Source organism: Protopterus annectens, chromosome 6.part0 (genome assembly GCF_019279795.1).
Source record: "Protopterus annectens isolate FY-2018-M chromosome 6.part0, PAN1.0, whole genome shotgun sequence".
Classification (NCBI taxonomy): domain Eukaryota; kingdom Metazoa; phylum Chordata; order Ceratodontiformes; family Protopteridae; genus Protopterus; species Protopterus annectens.
The window spans coordinates 1934033107-1934051158 of NC_056737.1; the positions used below are offsets into that span (position 1 = coordinate 1934033107).

General features: G+C 46.2%; 1 protein-coding gene across 1 annotated transcript in view; it reads right to left on the reverse strand.

Annotated features, from left to right (window-relative positions):
• The window catches only part of NUP35 (nucleoporin 35), an 813253-nt gene that overhangs the window by 12283 nt on the left and 782918 nt on the right, over positions 1 to 18052 (reverse strand). Inside the window, exon 13 of the mRNA XM_044075241.1 lies at positions 8904 to 8925. Coding sequence (XP_043931176.1) covers positions 8904 to 8925 — 22 coding nt within the window. The remainder of the gene's footprint in view (positions 1 to 8903; positions 8926 to 18052) is intronic.

The following is an 18052-nucleotide window of genomic DNA, read 5'->3' on the forward strand; positions in this document are numbered from 1 at the left end:
TTTTCTTTAAAACCTCTTCTGCCTCAATACCAAACAGAGTATCATGCTGTAAAGGTGCATCCAGCAATTTAGCTTTAACATGATCAGGCAAATTTTGCTCTTTTAGCCAGGCATGCCTCCTAATCACAGATCCAGTAACTGCAGCCCTGCAGGAGGCCTCTAAGGAATCAAAACCACATTGCAAAGTATGCTTTTCCAAATTGTTCTGCTGCATGCAATATATCCTACAATTCTTTATTTTCTGCACATTCAGAAATAATCATTTTCTGTTTCAGTAATCCCATAACATGTTGTTGATACTTGAGCATAAGAAACTGACAGTTTAAGGCCCTAATTTCCAAGGTTGCAGATGTATAAACCTTCTTTCCCTATCTACCCAGTGCCCTTGAATCTGTCAGAGGGGGTAGGATTTTTTGTTGTTGAGGCCTTTACACCTTTTGGACCCTGTGAAATAGTTTCAGGGTCAGCAGCAGGGTTTCTAAATAAAATTTTGAGAGAGTCAGGAAAGTACAGTTTTGTACCTACAGAGTGTTCACCCTGCTGCAGTCATCACACTTGGGTTATCCTGCCATCAGGCGGTCCCGCAGTCGGCCCGAATTCCAAAATCTTGGTCCTGCGTCGGTTGCTGTCGCTTCTTCTCTGACATCAGTGCACCAGGGGTATACAAGAGGCATCCAACGCCATTTTCTTCAGTTTTTCTTGCCCCAGATGTCAGGTGCCCCCAAAAGGTAGGCAATATTTATATATATATATTTACACACACACACACACACACACACACACACACACACACACACACACACACACACACCTATATAAAAATAAAACAAAATCCTTAGGCACAAGCAAATACACCACAGAGGTAGTATAGGATAGAGTGGTAGAAATAAGTTCAGCTGTTTCAGAGGGGATGGAGGGAGGGTAACCTGGACTGCAGCAGGGTGAACACTCGAACATCTACATTTATGGTAGGTACAAAACTGTACTATGTTCATCGTGATACCCTGCTGCAGTCATCACACTTGGGTTGAATCCCAAAGCTAAGGATGGGAGGTGGAGTCAAACAGGGTTAGAAGAAGCTAGTAGGCCCTGCAAAATTGCAGTGGCAAAACCAGCTCTAGTCTTAGAGTATAGAGGTAGGTGATGGTGTTTGGTGAAGGTGCACTGAACTCCAACTTGCAGCTTCCAGAATATCCTTGGTTGGCACTCCCCAGAGAAAGGCTGCTGATGTAGCTGTAGCCCTGGTGGAGTGGGAACTAATGTTATCAGGTACTGGTTTCCCATGATGCGAGTAGCAGAAACGTATGCAATGACCTATCCATTTAGAAATGGTCCGTTTTGAGATGGCTTTTCCTTGTGATCCTGTAGCATAGGCTACAAAGAGCTGGTCAGTTTTTCTAAGAGCCTTAATTTTATCCAAGTAGTAACGTAATTGCCTGTGAATGTCCAAAGAGTGCAGCAGTCTTTCTCCTTTGTTCTGGGGATTTGGGAAGAAGGTGGGCAAGTGAATGGTTTGGTTTAGGGCCACATTGGATACCACCTTTGGCATAAAGGAAGGGTTAGTTCATAGAGAGACACTGTCTTGATGAAAAATGAGGAAACGCTCCACTGCCATTAGTGACTGTAGCTCTGAGACTCTTCTAGCTGAGGTTATTGCTAGTAGTAGGGCAGTTTTCCATGAAAGAAATTTTAAATCTGAAAAAGCTGGTTCAAAGGGCGGTAGTGTAAGCTTTTCCAGAACAAAGTTGAGACCCCAAGTAGGTGTTGAAGCTCTCCTTGGCGGTCTTAAGTTCTTAGCCTCTCTGAGGTAGGGTCTTAGGAGTGGATGTGAGAATAAAGGAGGATCCGTGTTGTAATGAGCTGAAATTGCTGAGGCGTGGATCTTAATAGATGAAAAGAAAAGTTTTTTGTGTAACATCTCAGTTAAATATTGTAGAATCTGAGGGATGTTTGGATCAAGGGGATTTTGGCCTTTAGCCTGGTTCCAGGCGCAAAATCTTTTCCATTTGTCTGAATAGGTTTTCCTGGTGCTGGGCCTCCTGGCCTCCAGAATGACATCCATAACAGCTTTGGATAAAGGTGTTGGCTGGTTGTTTAGGTAATTTGCCATGCAGCCAGGTTTAAAGTCTTGAGCTGGCTGTGTAGAATCTGATTGTCTCACTGGGTGAGCAGGTGAGGAATTTGTGGCAAAATCCATGGTGGGCCGTGGGCCATGTTCCTTAAAATTGGATACCAATGTTGGCGTGGCCAGTCTGGTGCACAGAGCATCATTTGTGGCCTCTCTAATCTGGCTTTCAGCAGTACCTTTGCTAGAAGAGGCAGTGGAGGGAAGGCATACACTGTTAATGTTTTCCAACTGAATGAGAGGGCGTCCACTTTCCAAGCTAATGGATGGAAGGTCCTTGTGCAAAATTTTTGAAGTTGGTGGTTGTGGGGGCTTGCAAATAGATCTAGGTCTGGGCGTCCCCATTTTTGAGCTATCTTTGCAAATACTTGTGGATCTAGTTTCCATTCATGTGGATCCATGATGTTTCTGCTTAGGTCATCTGCCAATGTGTTTTTCTTTCCTGGCAGGAATTGTGCTTGTAATTGAACCTGGTAAGACAGTCCAGTGTTCCACAAGGTCATTGCTTGCCTGCATAGAGGGTAGGAACGTGTGCCCCCTTGCTTGTTTATGTACCACATTACTGTGGTATTGTCCGTCTTTATTAGTTGTCCTGGGTGTAGAAGGTACTTGAAAGCTGTTAGGGCATTCTGTACTGCTAGCATTTCTTTTTGATTTGTATGCAGATGCCTCTGATCTGAAGTCCATTTGCCCTGAATGCACTGCCTTGCCATGTGTGCTCCCCAGGCATAGTCCGATGCATCTGTTGTCATAGTTTGCCTGGCTGTGGGTAAGGTGAAAGGCGGACACTTGTTGAGGTGACATGCCTGTGCCCACCATAGAACCTCCTGTTGAAGGCAGGGAATGAGTGGTATCATTGTTTCCAAGCTGTGGCTGTGCTGAGTCCATACACTTTTCAGGTACCATTGTAATTTCCTCATATGCAGTTTTGCAAATGGTATTAGTAGTATGCAAGATGCCATAAATCCCAAGGCCTGCAGAATTTTTCTTGCAGGGAGTTGGGTCTTTGTTGCCATTATTTTGAAATATTGAATCAGCTGTTGTTGTTTGTCTGGTGTGAGATAAGCCATCTGGGCCGTTGTATTCCAGCTGGCACCCAGGAATATTATGTTTTGTGAGGGCACTAATTTTGATTTCTTTTCGTTTACTGTGTACCCATGGCAACTTAGAAGGTGTTTGACAAATGCCAGATGCTTTAAAGGAATGTCCTTGCTTTCTGCTTGAATAAGGCAGTCGTCCAGGTATGGGTATATTTGAATCCCTCTGTCTGCAGTATGCAATTACTGGTGCCAGGCATTTTGTGAGGACCCTGGGCGCAATAGATGAGCCAAAGGGCAGTGCAGAGAATTGATAATGTGTTGAACCTGCAATGAAGCGGAGGTATCTTCTGTAATTTTGTCTGATAGGGACATGCAGGTATGCCTCCTTGAGGTCCAAAGTGACTAGCCAAGCATTCTTGCCCAGCATGGGAAGAAGCTGCTGTAGTGTTAGCATCTTGAATTTTGGTACTTGCAGATAGGTGTTCAGAACTGAAAGATCCAGAATGGGTCTCCATGCATTGTCCTTTCTTGGGACTAGGAAGAGTCTTGAGTAAAATCCTTGCCCTTGCTCCTGTGTAGGTACCTGTTGAATGGCTCTCATGCCCATGAGCTGTAATTTGTTTTTGTGCCTGCCTCTGCCCATTGATTTGGTGGCAGGTTTGGCATTCCTTTGATCCTTGGTAAGGTATGAAAGTGGAATCTGTATCCTTGAGAGACAATGTTTAGAACCCATTTGTCTTTTGTGATGATGTGCCAGTTGTTTGCAAAAAATGCTAGTTTTCCTCCCAAGGGAGCTGCCAGGAGAGATTTGCTTGGTAGTTTGAGGAGAGTCATTGTGCTTGTCTTCTGCTAGCTTGGGGCCTGTCTTCTCCTCTTCTCTGGGTAGCATAACCCCATTGGCGAGGTTTGTAAGGGCCCTGTGACTGACCTCTGCCCCTTGGGCGTCTATTTGCCCCTCTGTGATCTGTCTGAAGCTGGAAAGGACCAGTTTTTTGTTGGCCAATTTCTGCTGAAACGAGGGGTTTGTACCTGCAAAAATTCCTTGACCGTTTGCATAGACTTTGCCTTATCCTCAATTTTCTTTAAAACCTCTTCTGCTTTGACACCAAATAATACATCCTGCTGTAAAGGTGCATCCAATAATTTTGCTTTAACATGGTCAGGGAGGGTTTGTTCTTTTAACCAAGCATGTCTACGTATGACAGAGCCAGTAACAGCTGCTCTACAGGAAGCTTCCAATGAATCAAATCCGCATTGTAGAAGTAGGTTTGCCCACCTGTTCAGCTGCATGCAACAGATCCTGCATTTCCTTGAATTCAGACTGTTCTGAATGTGTGCTCATTTTTTGTTTTAACAGAGACATTAGGAATTGCTGATATTTCAACATGTGAAACTGGCAATTTAATGCTCTCATAGCCAGAGTTGCTGAGGTGTATATTTTCTTTCCCCATCTATCTAGGGCTCTGGAATCCCTTTCAGAGGGCACAGGATTTTTAGCCATACAAGCGTTTGCTCCTTAGTACCCTAGGAAATTGTTTCTGGGTCAGCTACAGGGCTTTTATAAAGAAATTTGTGCAAGTCAGGTACTCTGTAGTATCTGTCTGGTTTGGCTGGAGCAGGAGGTAGAGAATCTAGATTTAAACTAGACTCCAAGTAAACATCATCCACAATATGTAAAATAGGTGGGATAGCACGAGGTCTGTGCTGGGGTAGTAAAAGGAACTCTCTGCGCCTTTTCTTAGAATCAGAGTAATCCTGGCCTTCCCAGTGGAAATGTTCCCTCATGGTATGTAAAGTTTCCCCAAAGGAGTAGTCTTCAGGGGGAGATGCTGAGGGAATAGAGTCTTCAGCATCAGAGTCTTCATAAGGTGGAAAAGTGTAATCCTGTTCCTCAGAGGAATCTGAGGAGTGAAACCTGGTCAGAGGATGCATAATCCTCCTCTTGTCTTGGTCTTTTATCAGGAGGGGGATGGGAACCCCTGATAAGGGTAATCAAATCTTCAGCCATCTTAAGCATCTGTTTCTTAGGCATGGGGCCTTGAACTGTAGACTGATGTACAGTTTTCTTAGGGTTTAAAGGAGTTTTAAGCTTAGCATAAGATTTAATGGTGAGTGTAGTCTGTCTGAAGACACCTTCTGCAACCGAAGGTGTTTCCACTGCACCGGTGTCTACTTCTGCTCCGGTGTCGGTAGATGGCTGCGTTGGCCTAGTAGGCTCCGCTTGGGAATCCGCAGCTGTCTGGGGTTCCAGTTCTGCGGTAGTCAGGGGCTGCGTAGGCATCTCACTGAAAACTGGAGAACCAGCGACAGGCCCAGCAGAGGCCTCAGAGTCTGGCTTGTTCCTAGGCTGCCTGTCCTTATCCTTGCGTTTTTTTATGTATGGCGGTCGTCGGCTGCTCCGATGGCATGATATAATTAAATTTCCTACCAAAGTAATGCCGTGCGAAGTCAAAACGGCGTTTGATAGTTCGTTTATTAAACCTAGCGCAAAACCGACAACCTGTGACGTTGTGGTCTGGGCCTAGGCAAGGAATACAATAGGAATGGAAGTCCTTATGAGGTATTTGCTTCCAACAAGAAATGAGATTGTTAATTTTTTCTGATATCGGATTGAGGCAAGAAAATGTTCCAAAATGGGGTACTTAGCTTTATTGAAGACTTCGGACTGAAATTCAAATCGAAAATCTCAGGTGTCGGCCGACCGGCACTTGCGAACTACTTCTGCTTCGGGCACTGCGCGGCAAGAAAGACTGAAGAAAATGGCGTCAGATGCCTCTTATATACCCCTGGCACACTGACGTCAGGGAAGAAGCGACAGCAACCAACGCCGGACCAAGACTTTGGAATTCGGGCCGACTGCGGGACTGCCTGATGGCAGGATAACCAAAGTGTGATGACTGCAGCAGGGTAACACGAACATCCCTGTAATATCTGTCTGGCTTGCTAGGAGCCGGAGGTAAGGAATCTGGAGTCAAGCTTGACTCCGAAAACACATCAACAATGTCTAAAACAGGAGGTATGGCTAAAAGCCTATGCTGGGGGAGAAGGAAATCCCTGAGCCTCTTTTTTGATTCTGAGAAATCTTGACTCTCCCAGTGAAAATGCTCCCTCAAAAGTATGCAAGGTTTCTCCAAAGGAATAATCTTCAGGAGGAGATGCAGATGGGATAAATTCCTCTGCATCAGAATCCTCATAGGGTGATATAGATAATTCCTGATCAGAAGAGGAATCAGAAGAAATAGAAACCTGATCAGAAGATTCATAATCAGTGTCTTGCCTAGGCCATCTTATCAGGAAGGGGTTGGGAACCCCTGATCAAGGTAATTAAGGTCTTCAGCCATTTTGATCTGTTTTTTAGGCATAGAAGCCTGTGCACATGGCTCATGCATCGTTTTTTTAGCTTTAGAAGTTGCTTTTGTCTGATTTTGAAGCTGGCGTCGGTTTTATATAAAAATGCTGGGGCCTGAATACACCCTCAGAAGCCGGTGCAGGCTCAGCAGCTCCAGACCCATCCGAGGGAGAGACATCCACGGGTACAATATTTTGAGAATCTCATGGCGTGCCGGACTCCACATGGGTCTCGGTAGGGGCCTGCGACTCGAAAGTAGCGGGTATCAGGGGCTGCGAAAGCTCTTGAGTACCGGTGCACCTTCGACTGGCTTAGGAAAAGCTTTGTCGTCAGTTTTGGACCTCAGTGGTCTTGTCTCTGTCCTTTTCTTTGCGTTTTTTGTGTACTCTGGTAGTCAGATTGCTGTCTGACGACATTTCAGGATAGTTAAATCGGTTTCCAAAATATTTTGAAGCAAAGATATACAGACGTTTAATAGTGTGTTGGTTAAATCCAGCACAAAACAGACAGCTAGGCACGTTATGATCAGGGCCTAGGCAAGGAATACAGTATAAATGGAAATCCTTATGAGGTATTTGCTTCCCACAAGTAATGCAATTATTAACTTTTACTGACATCGGTATGGAGCAAGAAAACAGTTTGCCCAATGGGGTACTTCGCTTTAGTGAAGACTTCGGTTCTGAAACTTGAATTCGAAAACTTTAAGAGTCGGCCGACCGGCACTTGTGAACTGCTTCTGCTTCGGGCACCGCGCGGCAAGAAAGACTGAAGAAAATGGCGGCTGCTTGTTTTATACCCCTGACTACCTGATGTCATGGAAGAGGAGACCGTAACCGACACAGGACCCAAGACTTTGGAATTCAGGCAGAGGGCAACCTGCCAGCAGATTACACAAATGTAACGACTGCAACAGTGAAACACGAAGAACACAAGGCTTGCCAGAGTGGTTAACAGAGTCTTGAAGGGAAGAGGCTTCTTCACTAGGAGAAGCCAAGATGGGGACCCAAACTTACTGAAAACAAACAGGGATAGCAGGATGACTGTCTTCACTTGGTCAGGTTTTCTTGAGCCACTTTGGAGTAAACAGAAATAAGGGGAAAAGTGTAGAGTACTGTGGGCACCCTTGGACTACAGCAAACCTTGGAGTCTACCTCTCAAGAAGATTCATTTGGTGATCAGTGGAGGAGTCTATTCCTGAGAAAGGATAAAGGAGAAGCTTTACCTATATTTGGTGATGGGCCAGGAAGCAAAACTAGTCACAGAGCCTGCCCCAATAGTAAAATAAAAATCACCATCAGCAAACTAAGGGACCACCTGTGCTGCATCAGAAGGCAGCAACTGAATGTGTCCACTGGAGAACTGGCTTGAACAGGAATATATGTTTTTTTTTCTATTAGAAAACAATAAGAAAATGGCTTAATCCCAAAACCTTATTGCCTCTCTGCAGGGTGGGTGGGAATGTATTCTGCCCTGACTGTTGATAAACCATATTGCATAGCCATATTTTGATGTGGATGGACAGTGGTCCTTGAGGGACAGAGTTATAAACGGTCTGAAACACTGATGGAGTGACAAAGACTCAACTTATTTTTAAAGGAAATAGGAACACATGTTGACAGCAAAATGCGTTGAAAAGTACAGCGGTGCAAGATCTTACCAGAACACTGACCAAGTAGTTGCAGAACAAATATCATCCAAAGACACTCTAGACCAAAAGGCCGCAGACGTAGCCATGGACCCAGCGGAATGAGCTTTCACCTGACCTGGAGGAGACATGTCTCTGTCCTTGTATATCTGAAGGATGCATGAAGAAATCCATCTAGCAATAGTGACCTTGGAGATTGTATCATTCTATAAACTCTTTTTGAGGAAACCTAACAATTGATCAGATTTACAGAAATTTTTTGTCCCGTGTAAATAGAATCGTAACCATCTATGAACATCCAACAGGTGGAGCTTGTATTCATTCTTATTAGTAAAATTAGAAAAAAACACAGGCAAATTGATGGTCTGATGGATATTGACAGGTGATACCACCTTAGGAAGAAAGGATGAATTGGTTCGAAGGGAAACCCTATCGCTGAGAAAAATCATGTAAGGAACTTTGATGGAGAAGGCCTGTAATTCTGCAACCCTTTTGGCAGAGGTAATAGCCACCAGAAAAGCTGTTTTCCAAGATAAATATTTCAGGCTTGCTGATGCAGCAGGCTCGAAAGGTGAAGCGACCAAAGCTTGAAGGACCATAGTAAGGTTCCATGGGGGAACAGGATCCTTGACCGGAGAGCGTAACAAAAAGGTGCCTTTAATTAAAGGCCTTACACAGTCTGGAGGAGGCTAAAGAAGCAGAATTCTCACCCACATGGAAATGAGAGATGGCAGCCAACTGAACCTTGACAGTAGAAGAACTAGCTCTGTGTTGAAAAATATCAGCTAGAAAATCAAGAATGGCGGAAATACAAGCCATGAAGGGGTCTAAACTCCTTTGAGAGGTCCAAAAGGAAAAAAGTTTCCACTTGATGCGATAAACATTCCTTGTCGAAGACTTATGAGCAGCCACCAAAATAGATCTGACTGAGGAGGATAGTCCAGGAGTCCTAGCAATCATGGGAACTGGAGCAGCCAAGCTGTGAGCTTCAAACTGCCCAGATTCGGATATGGCACCCCTGACGGGTGTACAATTAGATCCTGAATGGGATCCAGGATACTAGGTGGAGGCAGAAGGTGAGACCAAAGGAAGGGAAGCCATACCCGGCGAGGCCAAAACGGGGCAATGAGGATCACTTTGCTCCCCAGTCGACTAGCTTTCTGTAGAAAGCTCGGAATAAGAAGCATTGGTGGGTAAGCATACAGAAGACGAAGAGGCCAAGCATGAACTACAGCATCTCTGGGGGACTCCACCGGCAGGGGGTTCAGAGCGAAAAACTCACTGCACTTCACGTTGGAAGGAGATGCGAAGAGATCGCAGCAAGGTTGACCCCACTGGCAGAAGATCTGTTCCGCTACTGAAATATTCAGAGACCACTCGTAAGGTATCAGAATAATCCAACTTAGCCTGTCCGCTAGTATGTTGGACTGTCCTGGAATGTGTGTTGCGATGAAAAAGCGACCAGTGATAGCCCATTCCCACACTCTCATGGCCTCGCGACAAAGGGGGTAAGGTCTGTTCCCTCCCTTTTTGTTGATATACCAGACCACTGACATGTTGTCTGACTGAACTGAGATTGTTCCCAGAAGAAAGGCATGAAAGGCCTGCAACTCTAGAAGGACCGCTCATCTCTAGGACATTTATGTGCAAGCTGGTCTCTACAGGGGACCACAGGCCTTGGACTGTCCTGCCCGAACAATGCCCCCCATCCGAGTTAGTAGGCGTCTGTGGTCACTGTGGCTTGGGCCGGGGCTGGAAGAAAGGGTCGTTCCTCCAAAATGTCCGGAGAATACTTCCACCATATGAGGGAAGACTGACAGTTGACGGAGTTGAACTGGATATGCCAATGGTATTTTCAACAGGGACCACTGTACAGCTAGAGTCCACTGTAGAATTCTCATGTGTAACTGGGCACATGGAAGGGTTATGGTCGTTGCCATCGAGCCTAAGGCCCTCAACACAGATTCCGCCATTGGGAGAGGAGTGTGGTAGATCAGGGAGACATGCATCCTCAGGTTTTGTACTCTCTCCGAGGGCAGGAAGATTTTGCACTGAAGAGTATCTATCTTGGCACCAATGTAGTCCATCACCTGTACAGGACGTAGGAGTGATTTTTATGAGTTGATTGTGATCCCCAAACGCAGGGGCAAGAGTCAGGAAATAATCCCTGGTTTGAGAGAGTAGATGCCTGGTGGGAGCAGTGAGGAGCCAATCATCCAGGTATGGATAGTCCTGAATCCCCCTGAAGCTTCAGGTGAGCCGCTACCCACTGCCATTACTTTGGTAAACACCCTGGGGGATGTGGTGAGACCAAAGGGTAAGGTTCAAAATTGGTAATGATAGACTCCTAGCTGGAAGCGGAGGAACCTCCGGGAGTTTCTGTGCATCTTTATGGTGATAGTAAGCATCCTGGAGGTCTATAATGAGCACATCCAGTCGCTCTTCTTGCAGGTACGGCATGAAGAACTGTAGTGTGACCATCCAGAACTTCTCTTTGGCAACTGACAGGTTCAGGGTAGAAAGGTCCATAACGGGCCACAAGTCCTCCTCAGTTTTCTTTGACACCAAAAAGAACCTGAAGTAGAAGCCCGATCCGGACTGATCTGGGGGGACAGTTATAATGGCTCGTTTTTCCAGCAGCTTGGAAATTTCCTGTGCTGCTGCCTCATTTGCGTGGGTGGTACGTCTGGGAGGGGTCTGGGACATTTTGGGGGGACCCACAGAGATATAGAGTATCCTCTGGATATGATGTGAAGCACCCAGTGGTCTGATGTTATGGGCTCCGTACTGCTAGGTGCACGGACAATAATCCACAGACTGCCTCCAGAGTAGAGCAGTCAGGCCACCCCTCAGGGTTGCTGCCCAGTTTGTCAGAGAAAGGTTCTAGAGACCCAAAATTCCTTGGACCCCCTCTGCCTCTGGGCCAGAATCCATTCTGTCCCAATCTGCCTCTGTGGGAAGAAGGGACCTGTGTGTCCCAGGAATACTGTGACTTCCGGAACCACATCTTCTTTTGCCCTCTCTGGTTCCGGGAAAAAGACCTTTGAGGGTTCAAGACGTGGATCCCGATGGCAGACAGAGTCTTCCCGTCCTTCTCACTCTGGACCAATGTCTCTGACTGTCTTACCAAAGAGTAGAGCCGTCATAAGGGGCATTGGCAAAGGATGTCTTGAAAGGTTTTGAAAATTGACAACCTGAGCCAGGCGTTGCACCTCATGGACATGCCAGACCCAGCTGCCCTAGCCGCTCCTTCCGTAGCATGTGAAAGGAGTCGCATGTACTTGTTGGAGACTGCTTTCAAAGTGGCCATCCTCACGGAGAACAAAGCCTTGTCCACCTGCAGCATGGACTTGGGGGGGGGAAGAGACTCCTCCAGCTCCTTTACCAGGTCGCGCTGGAGTCTGGTGACATGGGCCAGGTAGTTCAGCGTCCTAATTGAAAAGGTAGCTGAAGCGTAAACCATTTCCCTAGGCGGTCCATCATCCATGACTCTCGGTCAGGAGGATGAACAGAGGAACTCTCCTGGGCAAGTTACTTCTTTGTGGCTGCTGCTACCGCCATAGCGTCTACGGGGGAGCCCTTGTTCCATGCTGGTCTGTGGCGACTTAAAATTTTGTCGGGTCTTTTTGGAATTAGTTACATGGTGTCAGGTTCCTTCCATGCCTGCGAGGTGACCAGATCAGTCAAAGGATCCGTGGGAGGGGACACCCAGGAAGTAGATGGGCCCGTGCCGAAAGCCTCCAGGAACATGGACTCATCAGAAGGTTTGGGGGCAGACCAACCTCCCCGTTGGCGCACGATTTCCATGGTGTCTCCAAAGGAGATATCCTCGGGAGGTGACCTAGGGGAACCTTCTCCATCATCCAAGTCCATATAATCGGTGAGAGACTCAGGGGAGTGCCTCCTCTTGCACATATGCTTGTGAAATACCTCTTCAGTGGGGCTCTCGCAAGCCACTTGCTCCTCAGGGGGAACAGTCTGGGTCTCCTCGAGCAAGGGCTGCCCCCCTGGTAAAACAATGGGGACCATAGAAAGAACAGAGGGGGGTCTGGGTGGAGTCCGAGCAGGCAGTCAGTGGTCTCGATCCAGCGGAAAGAACACTTTCTATGTCGAATGCTGAAGGACAGCGAACCTCCTGAGAAAACAAAAAGGCCAGACTCCCCAGGTCAGACAAGAGAATCGGAGTTGGGCCCAAAGTGGGTGGAGTTCAGAAGGAGGGAACTTGGTCCAAAGTGGGTGGAGCTCACAGGGAGGGAACTTGGCCCGACAAAGGTGGAGCAGATGAAAAAAGTTCCACTCCCCTTGGATCAAACAACCAAGCGCCGGCTCAGAGAGCGGCTCGGAACAGACATGCTCCAGGCAGCTGTCTGCATCGAGGAAGCAGGTACCGCCAGCCTCCCGACTAAAGCCATGCTGGGATCCGAATACTCCAAACCCGATAGTCGGATCGGAGAAGGAGATATCGGCTGGAAAAAAAGAAGCAAGCTCCCCCCGCCTGAGAGAGAGGGGGTTGGCAAGACCCCCATTCTGGATCTGAGTACAGATGAACCTCCTCATCATTTTATCCATATCAACTGGATTGGATGGACCTCGACGAGGCCACGGACTCCGACCTTGCAAGTCGGTGCACCGAGGCCCTAGAGGCCGAGCATGTCTCCTCCGGCTCTGGGGAAAACCTCGGAGATCGAAGCAGACTTGGAGTCATGAATCCGTAAAGTTTTAACTGGTGAAGAGAGGTCCGGAGACCGCTTACGCTTTTCTCTCACCTTCGATTCTCTCTCCTTCTCTCTGCCCATTTTCCGCTCCGCTTCCACAGTCTTTTGCACAGGAGGCTGAGTCTCAGCCTGGGAAGGAGGAGAAGCCAGGGGAAGAGAGGAAGGAGAGGTGGCCACAGCAGCCACCGTGACCAAAGCAGAAGACAAGGCAACAGTCTCAAAGGGGAAGAAGGCCTTTTAGGGCCAACTTGGCCTTCCTATCTTTAATTGCACGAGGGTCGAACCCTACACATATAGTGCAGTCTACACTCAGATGGGACACACCCAAGCACATAACACACAGAGTGTGGCCTTCTGCAGGGGATAACTTATGGCCACACTTGGTGCATCTCTTGAAAACAGGCCTGTCAGCCATACCAACCATACTACCTGAAGAAAGAAAAAAACGTTAATTCTTTCTTTTTTGAGCACACCCACTCACCACAAACACACAGAACACACTGGGGGGGCAAAAAGTCTACACAACTACTATAACTTAAACACTACAAAGTCAACGCACCAAGCGAGGGGAGGAGAAAGGGGAACCTACTCTATCACTATCTAAAGATTTTTAGGAAAAAAAGAGAAATTTTAAGTTTTTACCCACTTCAAAACCTGGAGCTCTAGAGATCACGATACATAAGCTATTCGTGGCAAATGAGATCTGGGGGTTGGAAGGTAGTGGAGGTGTATTATGGGTAAGGGGAGGAGCTTGGAGCTCAGAGCAGATGCTAGTAAAGTTGCCGACTCAGATCCGTATCCCACAGGTTGAAGACCAAATGAAGCAAACTACTTCAGATACACAGCTTTTCCTTGCAAGGAAGCAAAAAAGTAGAAACTGCCATGAGTGTTTGAAGCTCAGAGACCCTCTTGTCTGACATAAGAGCCAGCAACAATACAGGCTTCCACGTACAATGTTGTAGAGATGAAGAAAAAGAAGGCTCAAAAAGGGACAGAGTCAAATTTTCAAGAATAAAACGAAGATCCCAAGACTGAGAATTGGCCTTCTTGGCGGCCTGATATATAGGACACCTTTTAAAAATTGTGGACTTCAAAACTAGAAGCTCAAGGTGGATTCAGAGGTATTCGGGCGGAAATGGATTACAAATGAACTTTAACAGATGAATATGCCAAACCAGAATTGAGCAACTCGCAAAGAAAGGACCATAGGGAGCCCTGTAGAAGAAGGTCCATGCTAAAGACACCAAACAGAAAATTTCTTCCATTTAATAACGCAGAATTTTCTAGTACTGCGTTTTCTATCCTCCATTTTCAGAAAACTTGTGCCTGAAAGGAATCAAAAGCCCAATATCCAAAGTGTCAGTTAAAGGGCGGACAAGTGGGAGCGAAAGAGAGACCCCTTGTCTTATGTGAGAAGATCTGCCCTGTGAGGCAACTTGTGATAACTGCCCCTGGGCAGGTGAAACAGAAGGGAGAGCTAGTGATGTCTGGGCCAAAAGGGAGCCACCCGGGGTGTGTCCCACATGATCTTGTGTAGGACCTGTGATAGTATAGGAAGAGGGGATAGGGATAAAGAAATATTTCATTCCAATACAAAGGCATGGTGTCCACTTTCCAAGCCAGAGGACTTGCCACTCAGGAACAGAACTGGGGAAGATATTTGTTCACAGGGGAGGCAACAATAGCTATCTGAACAACCCACTAATGTACAGTGTCCAGAAACACTTCCCTACAAGGCATTCATTTGTGAGGATGTGTCCTGGACCTGTTCAGAGAGTCTGCCACCAGACTGTGCTCTGAAGGAATGTAAACAGCCTGAAGAGCCAGGTGATGGTGGACTGCAAAATCTCAAGCCTGAAAAGCTAGCATTGCAAAGAAGGTATGACTTCATGCCCCTTTGATTTTTGATGTACATGTATACATGACTGATACGGTCAGTAAAAAACCTTTAGAGAACCTGGAACCCAAAGATAGTGAAAAGGAAGTAGAGCCCTCATCTCATTGGATGTTGATAAAAGTCTCTCAGCTGTTAATGGGTCAAAGACCCTGGACTTTTAGGTTGTTGGAGGATGCTCCCCAACCGTGAGTGGAAGCAGAGTACAGCTCTTAAATAAGGAGAGGAACCCGAAAAGGCAGACATAAATTAGGGAACTCTGATCAATCCACCAGCAGAGTTCAAGATAGGCATAAGATACTCAAAAGGGTAGCAGTGGTAAAGCCCAACAGTATTGGGATACCACTGAAATTATCTAATGTGGAGTTTGGCAAACGGAACCATGAGTATGGTGGGATGCCATGTACCCCAGGGCTCAGAGAAATTCTCTTGCAGGAAGGACTGGAAATAAGCAGTCAACGAGAGGACCTTGGGAGATGGGAGACAAGCCAACATTGGAATAGTCTGAATTCTGCAACCCAACACACCCGGTCCTGGGTAGGCATCAACACAGACTGAGATTAAGGGTCACCTCCACACTGTTTTAGTAGTAAAGTGCAAATTTTGAAGCAGGAACTGCTGAGAGATTGCTCGACTAAAAAGGTTGTCCAATTTAGGGGAATATCTCAATGTCCCATAGTCTGCAGAGGGTTAACACAGAGGTCAGACGTTCGTAAAAACTCTTACAGCTGTAGAACACACCAAAAGGCAAAACCTAGAACTGATGAGAGGAAGAAACATAAAAAAAATCCTGAAGAGAGGGTAAATAGGAATATATAGTTGTGTCTTTCAAATGCAGAGATAAAAAAGCTTAAGGAAGCAACAGAGGGGAAAAGTGCATGAGAAGACAACATCCTGAAAAGGAAGGGTCCTTGAGAAAGAACAGGTCTAGGGTGGGCCTCCATGACCCCTCCCCTCCTTCCCGGGAACCAGAAACATTCTGGAATAAAAACCTATTCCCTGCTGAGAAAATGGAACAGCCTGAAGGGTTCTGTGATCCACCAGATCTTGCAGAACAAAATGGAAATGAGGAAGCTGCCATGAGGAGGAGGAAGGCACTTCCAAGCCATAAAAATAACTGTTTTGGAAGGTTGAGATAAGCCAGGCATCTGTGGTCATCTACTGCCAAACAAGAAATGAAGGGTTTAGCTTGATGGAGAGAGGAATCTGGTTAAGGGGAAGGTGGAGCTGGATGCCAAAGGCAGATTCATCAGGAAAAGGTTTTTGGCCTCGAACTCTGAGTTGTCTTGTCTTGGAAAATCCACTTAGGAATCCTCTTACTCCTAGCAGGTTCTCTAGGTTTCTTACAGACAAAAGATTTATAGGGAAAGTTCCTGTGGAACGTAGATACAGTGAAAACAAAGATTTGATTCAGGCCTTGCACAATCTTATCCTCATCCTGAAGGGTTTTAAAGAATTCTGCAACAGCAGTGCCAAACAGATTATGGCCAAGTCTAAGGGAGAATTTACAAAGCTTGGTCTTAATGTCCTCCAGTAAGGCTTGAAGGCACAACCAAGAGAATCTCCTCCTGAAAGAACCAGAAACAGCTGCCCTAGAACCAACATCAGCTGCATCATGGCTGCACTTAATGGAACGGTGAGCCACCAGAGATGTACACTTCAGAAGAGAAAGGGCAGAAGTCTAAATCAGGCATGTCAGTCACCACCCCCCCACCCCAAAAAAAAAAAAAAAAGCTGGGAAGAGAAGAGCCAGGACATATCTAGTCATGTGTGTCTAAATTAATCGCCAAAGTAGCAGAAGTATACACCCCCTCCCCAATACCTCTCCATAGCATGGCCGTCCTTGTCAAAAGGTAAAATCTTGGAAGAGGATAGCAGTTTGGCTAACGTATCTGTGGACATGGAAACAACAGGATGAGATAAAGGACTTTTACACAAATACTTGATTCTCAGGGACTTTAAAACATCTGTCTGGCTTCTTGGGAACTGAAGGTCAAGTCGGAAGCCTGAGAAGCTGCTGTAAATTTATCCAAAGGGGCAGCCAAAGCAGGTGGCACTGCAGAAGGTCTGGATGAGCCCATTTCCAAGACTGCATAACCTCTCTTTTGAACCTGAGAAACCTGGGAACAGAACCGGTTTAAGTGTTCTATTATATGGACCACTGTATCCCCCCAAAAGGTAATTCTTCAAACGGAGAATATCTTCATCAGACCCCAGGGCAAGAGGAGAGAAGATCTGGGAAGAATGTGCCAAGGATTCTTCACCAGAATCCAACTATTCATCAGAAGAATCAAGATCCTTAACAGACAACTCGTCAGAGTTTTAGGGCCGTAAGAGCATTAAACAGCCTGAGTAAATTTGTGAGGATCCTTAACCACAGAAGCCAAATGTTTCCTTTTAAAAAGAAATGGAAAAAGTAATGTCTGCTTTAACAAATCTAGAAGGTTAAGACCCCTGCCTAGATTCAATTAGGGTACCTGGCACTTCTATGCTAATATTTGGGGAATCCCCCTAGGCCCCTCAGATATAAAAATCTGTGGTTTCCCCTCTACATCAGTACCAAACATATGCACAGTATCGGCGGACATGAGGGTAGACAGCTCTGTGTCAGCCACCAATATGAATTCTGGTAAAGGGAGAACTAGAACTGGCACGGAACAGTCATCTGATTATTCATCCAACCAAGGAAGACATCCGGTGGAGGTTGGATAGCAGCAGGATCAGTAAGTGCCTTCTGAGCTTTAAGTGGCAGCTGAACTTCGGGTGGATTCTGTCATAGTACCCCCGAGCCAAAAGCTTCAGACTTTGGCTCTCCAAATAAATAGAGGGACGACAGATGACAGTAGTGTCTTAGGGACAAATACCTGACAAATCTCACACTATGGTTGTGTGGAGCACACAAACAAATGTACTTCGTACCTGTCATTATGGGGAAATCTGCCTCCCACACTCCTATTTTCTCTTCCTGGATGACATGAAAACTATGAAGAGGAAAAAAGGAAGGAACCCCAATGGGACACTTATTTAGAAGTCTCAATATATGTAGCATTTCCGTAAATGGCATACAGACTAAATTCAGACTTAGCATTTGGCATCGCAGCAAAAGTAAAGGATTAGGTATCTGTGCATTACATATGTACCTTACACCTTGAACGTAGGACACGTGTCTGACGTACAATGCCTGAAAGGTGTAAAAGCTTTGGTATGCTGGCTAGACATTGGGCTATCCATGGCAAGATATCCTAAGAGTATATAATACTGCAAAAGTGATAAGGAAGGACATC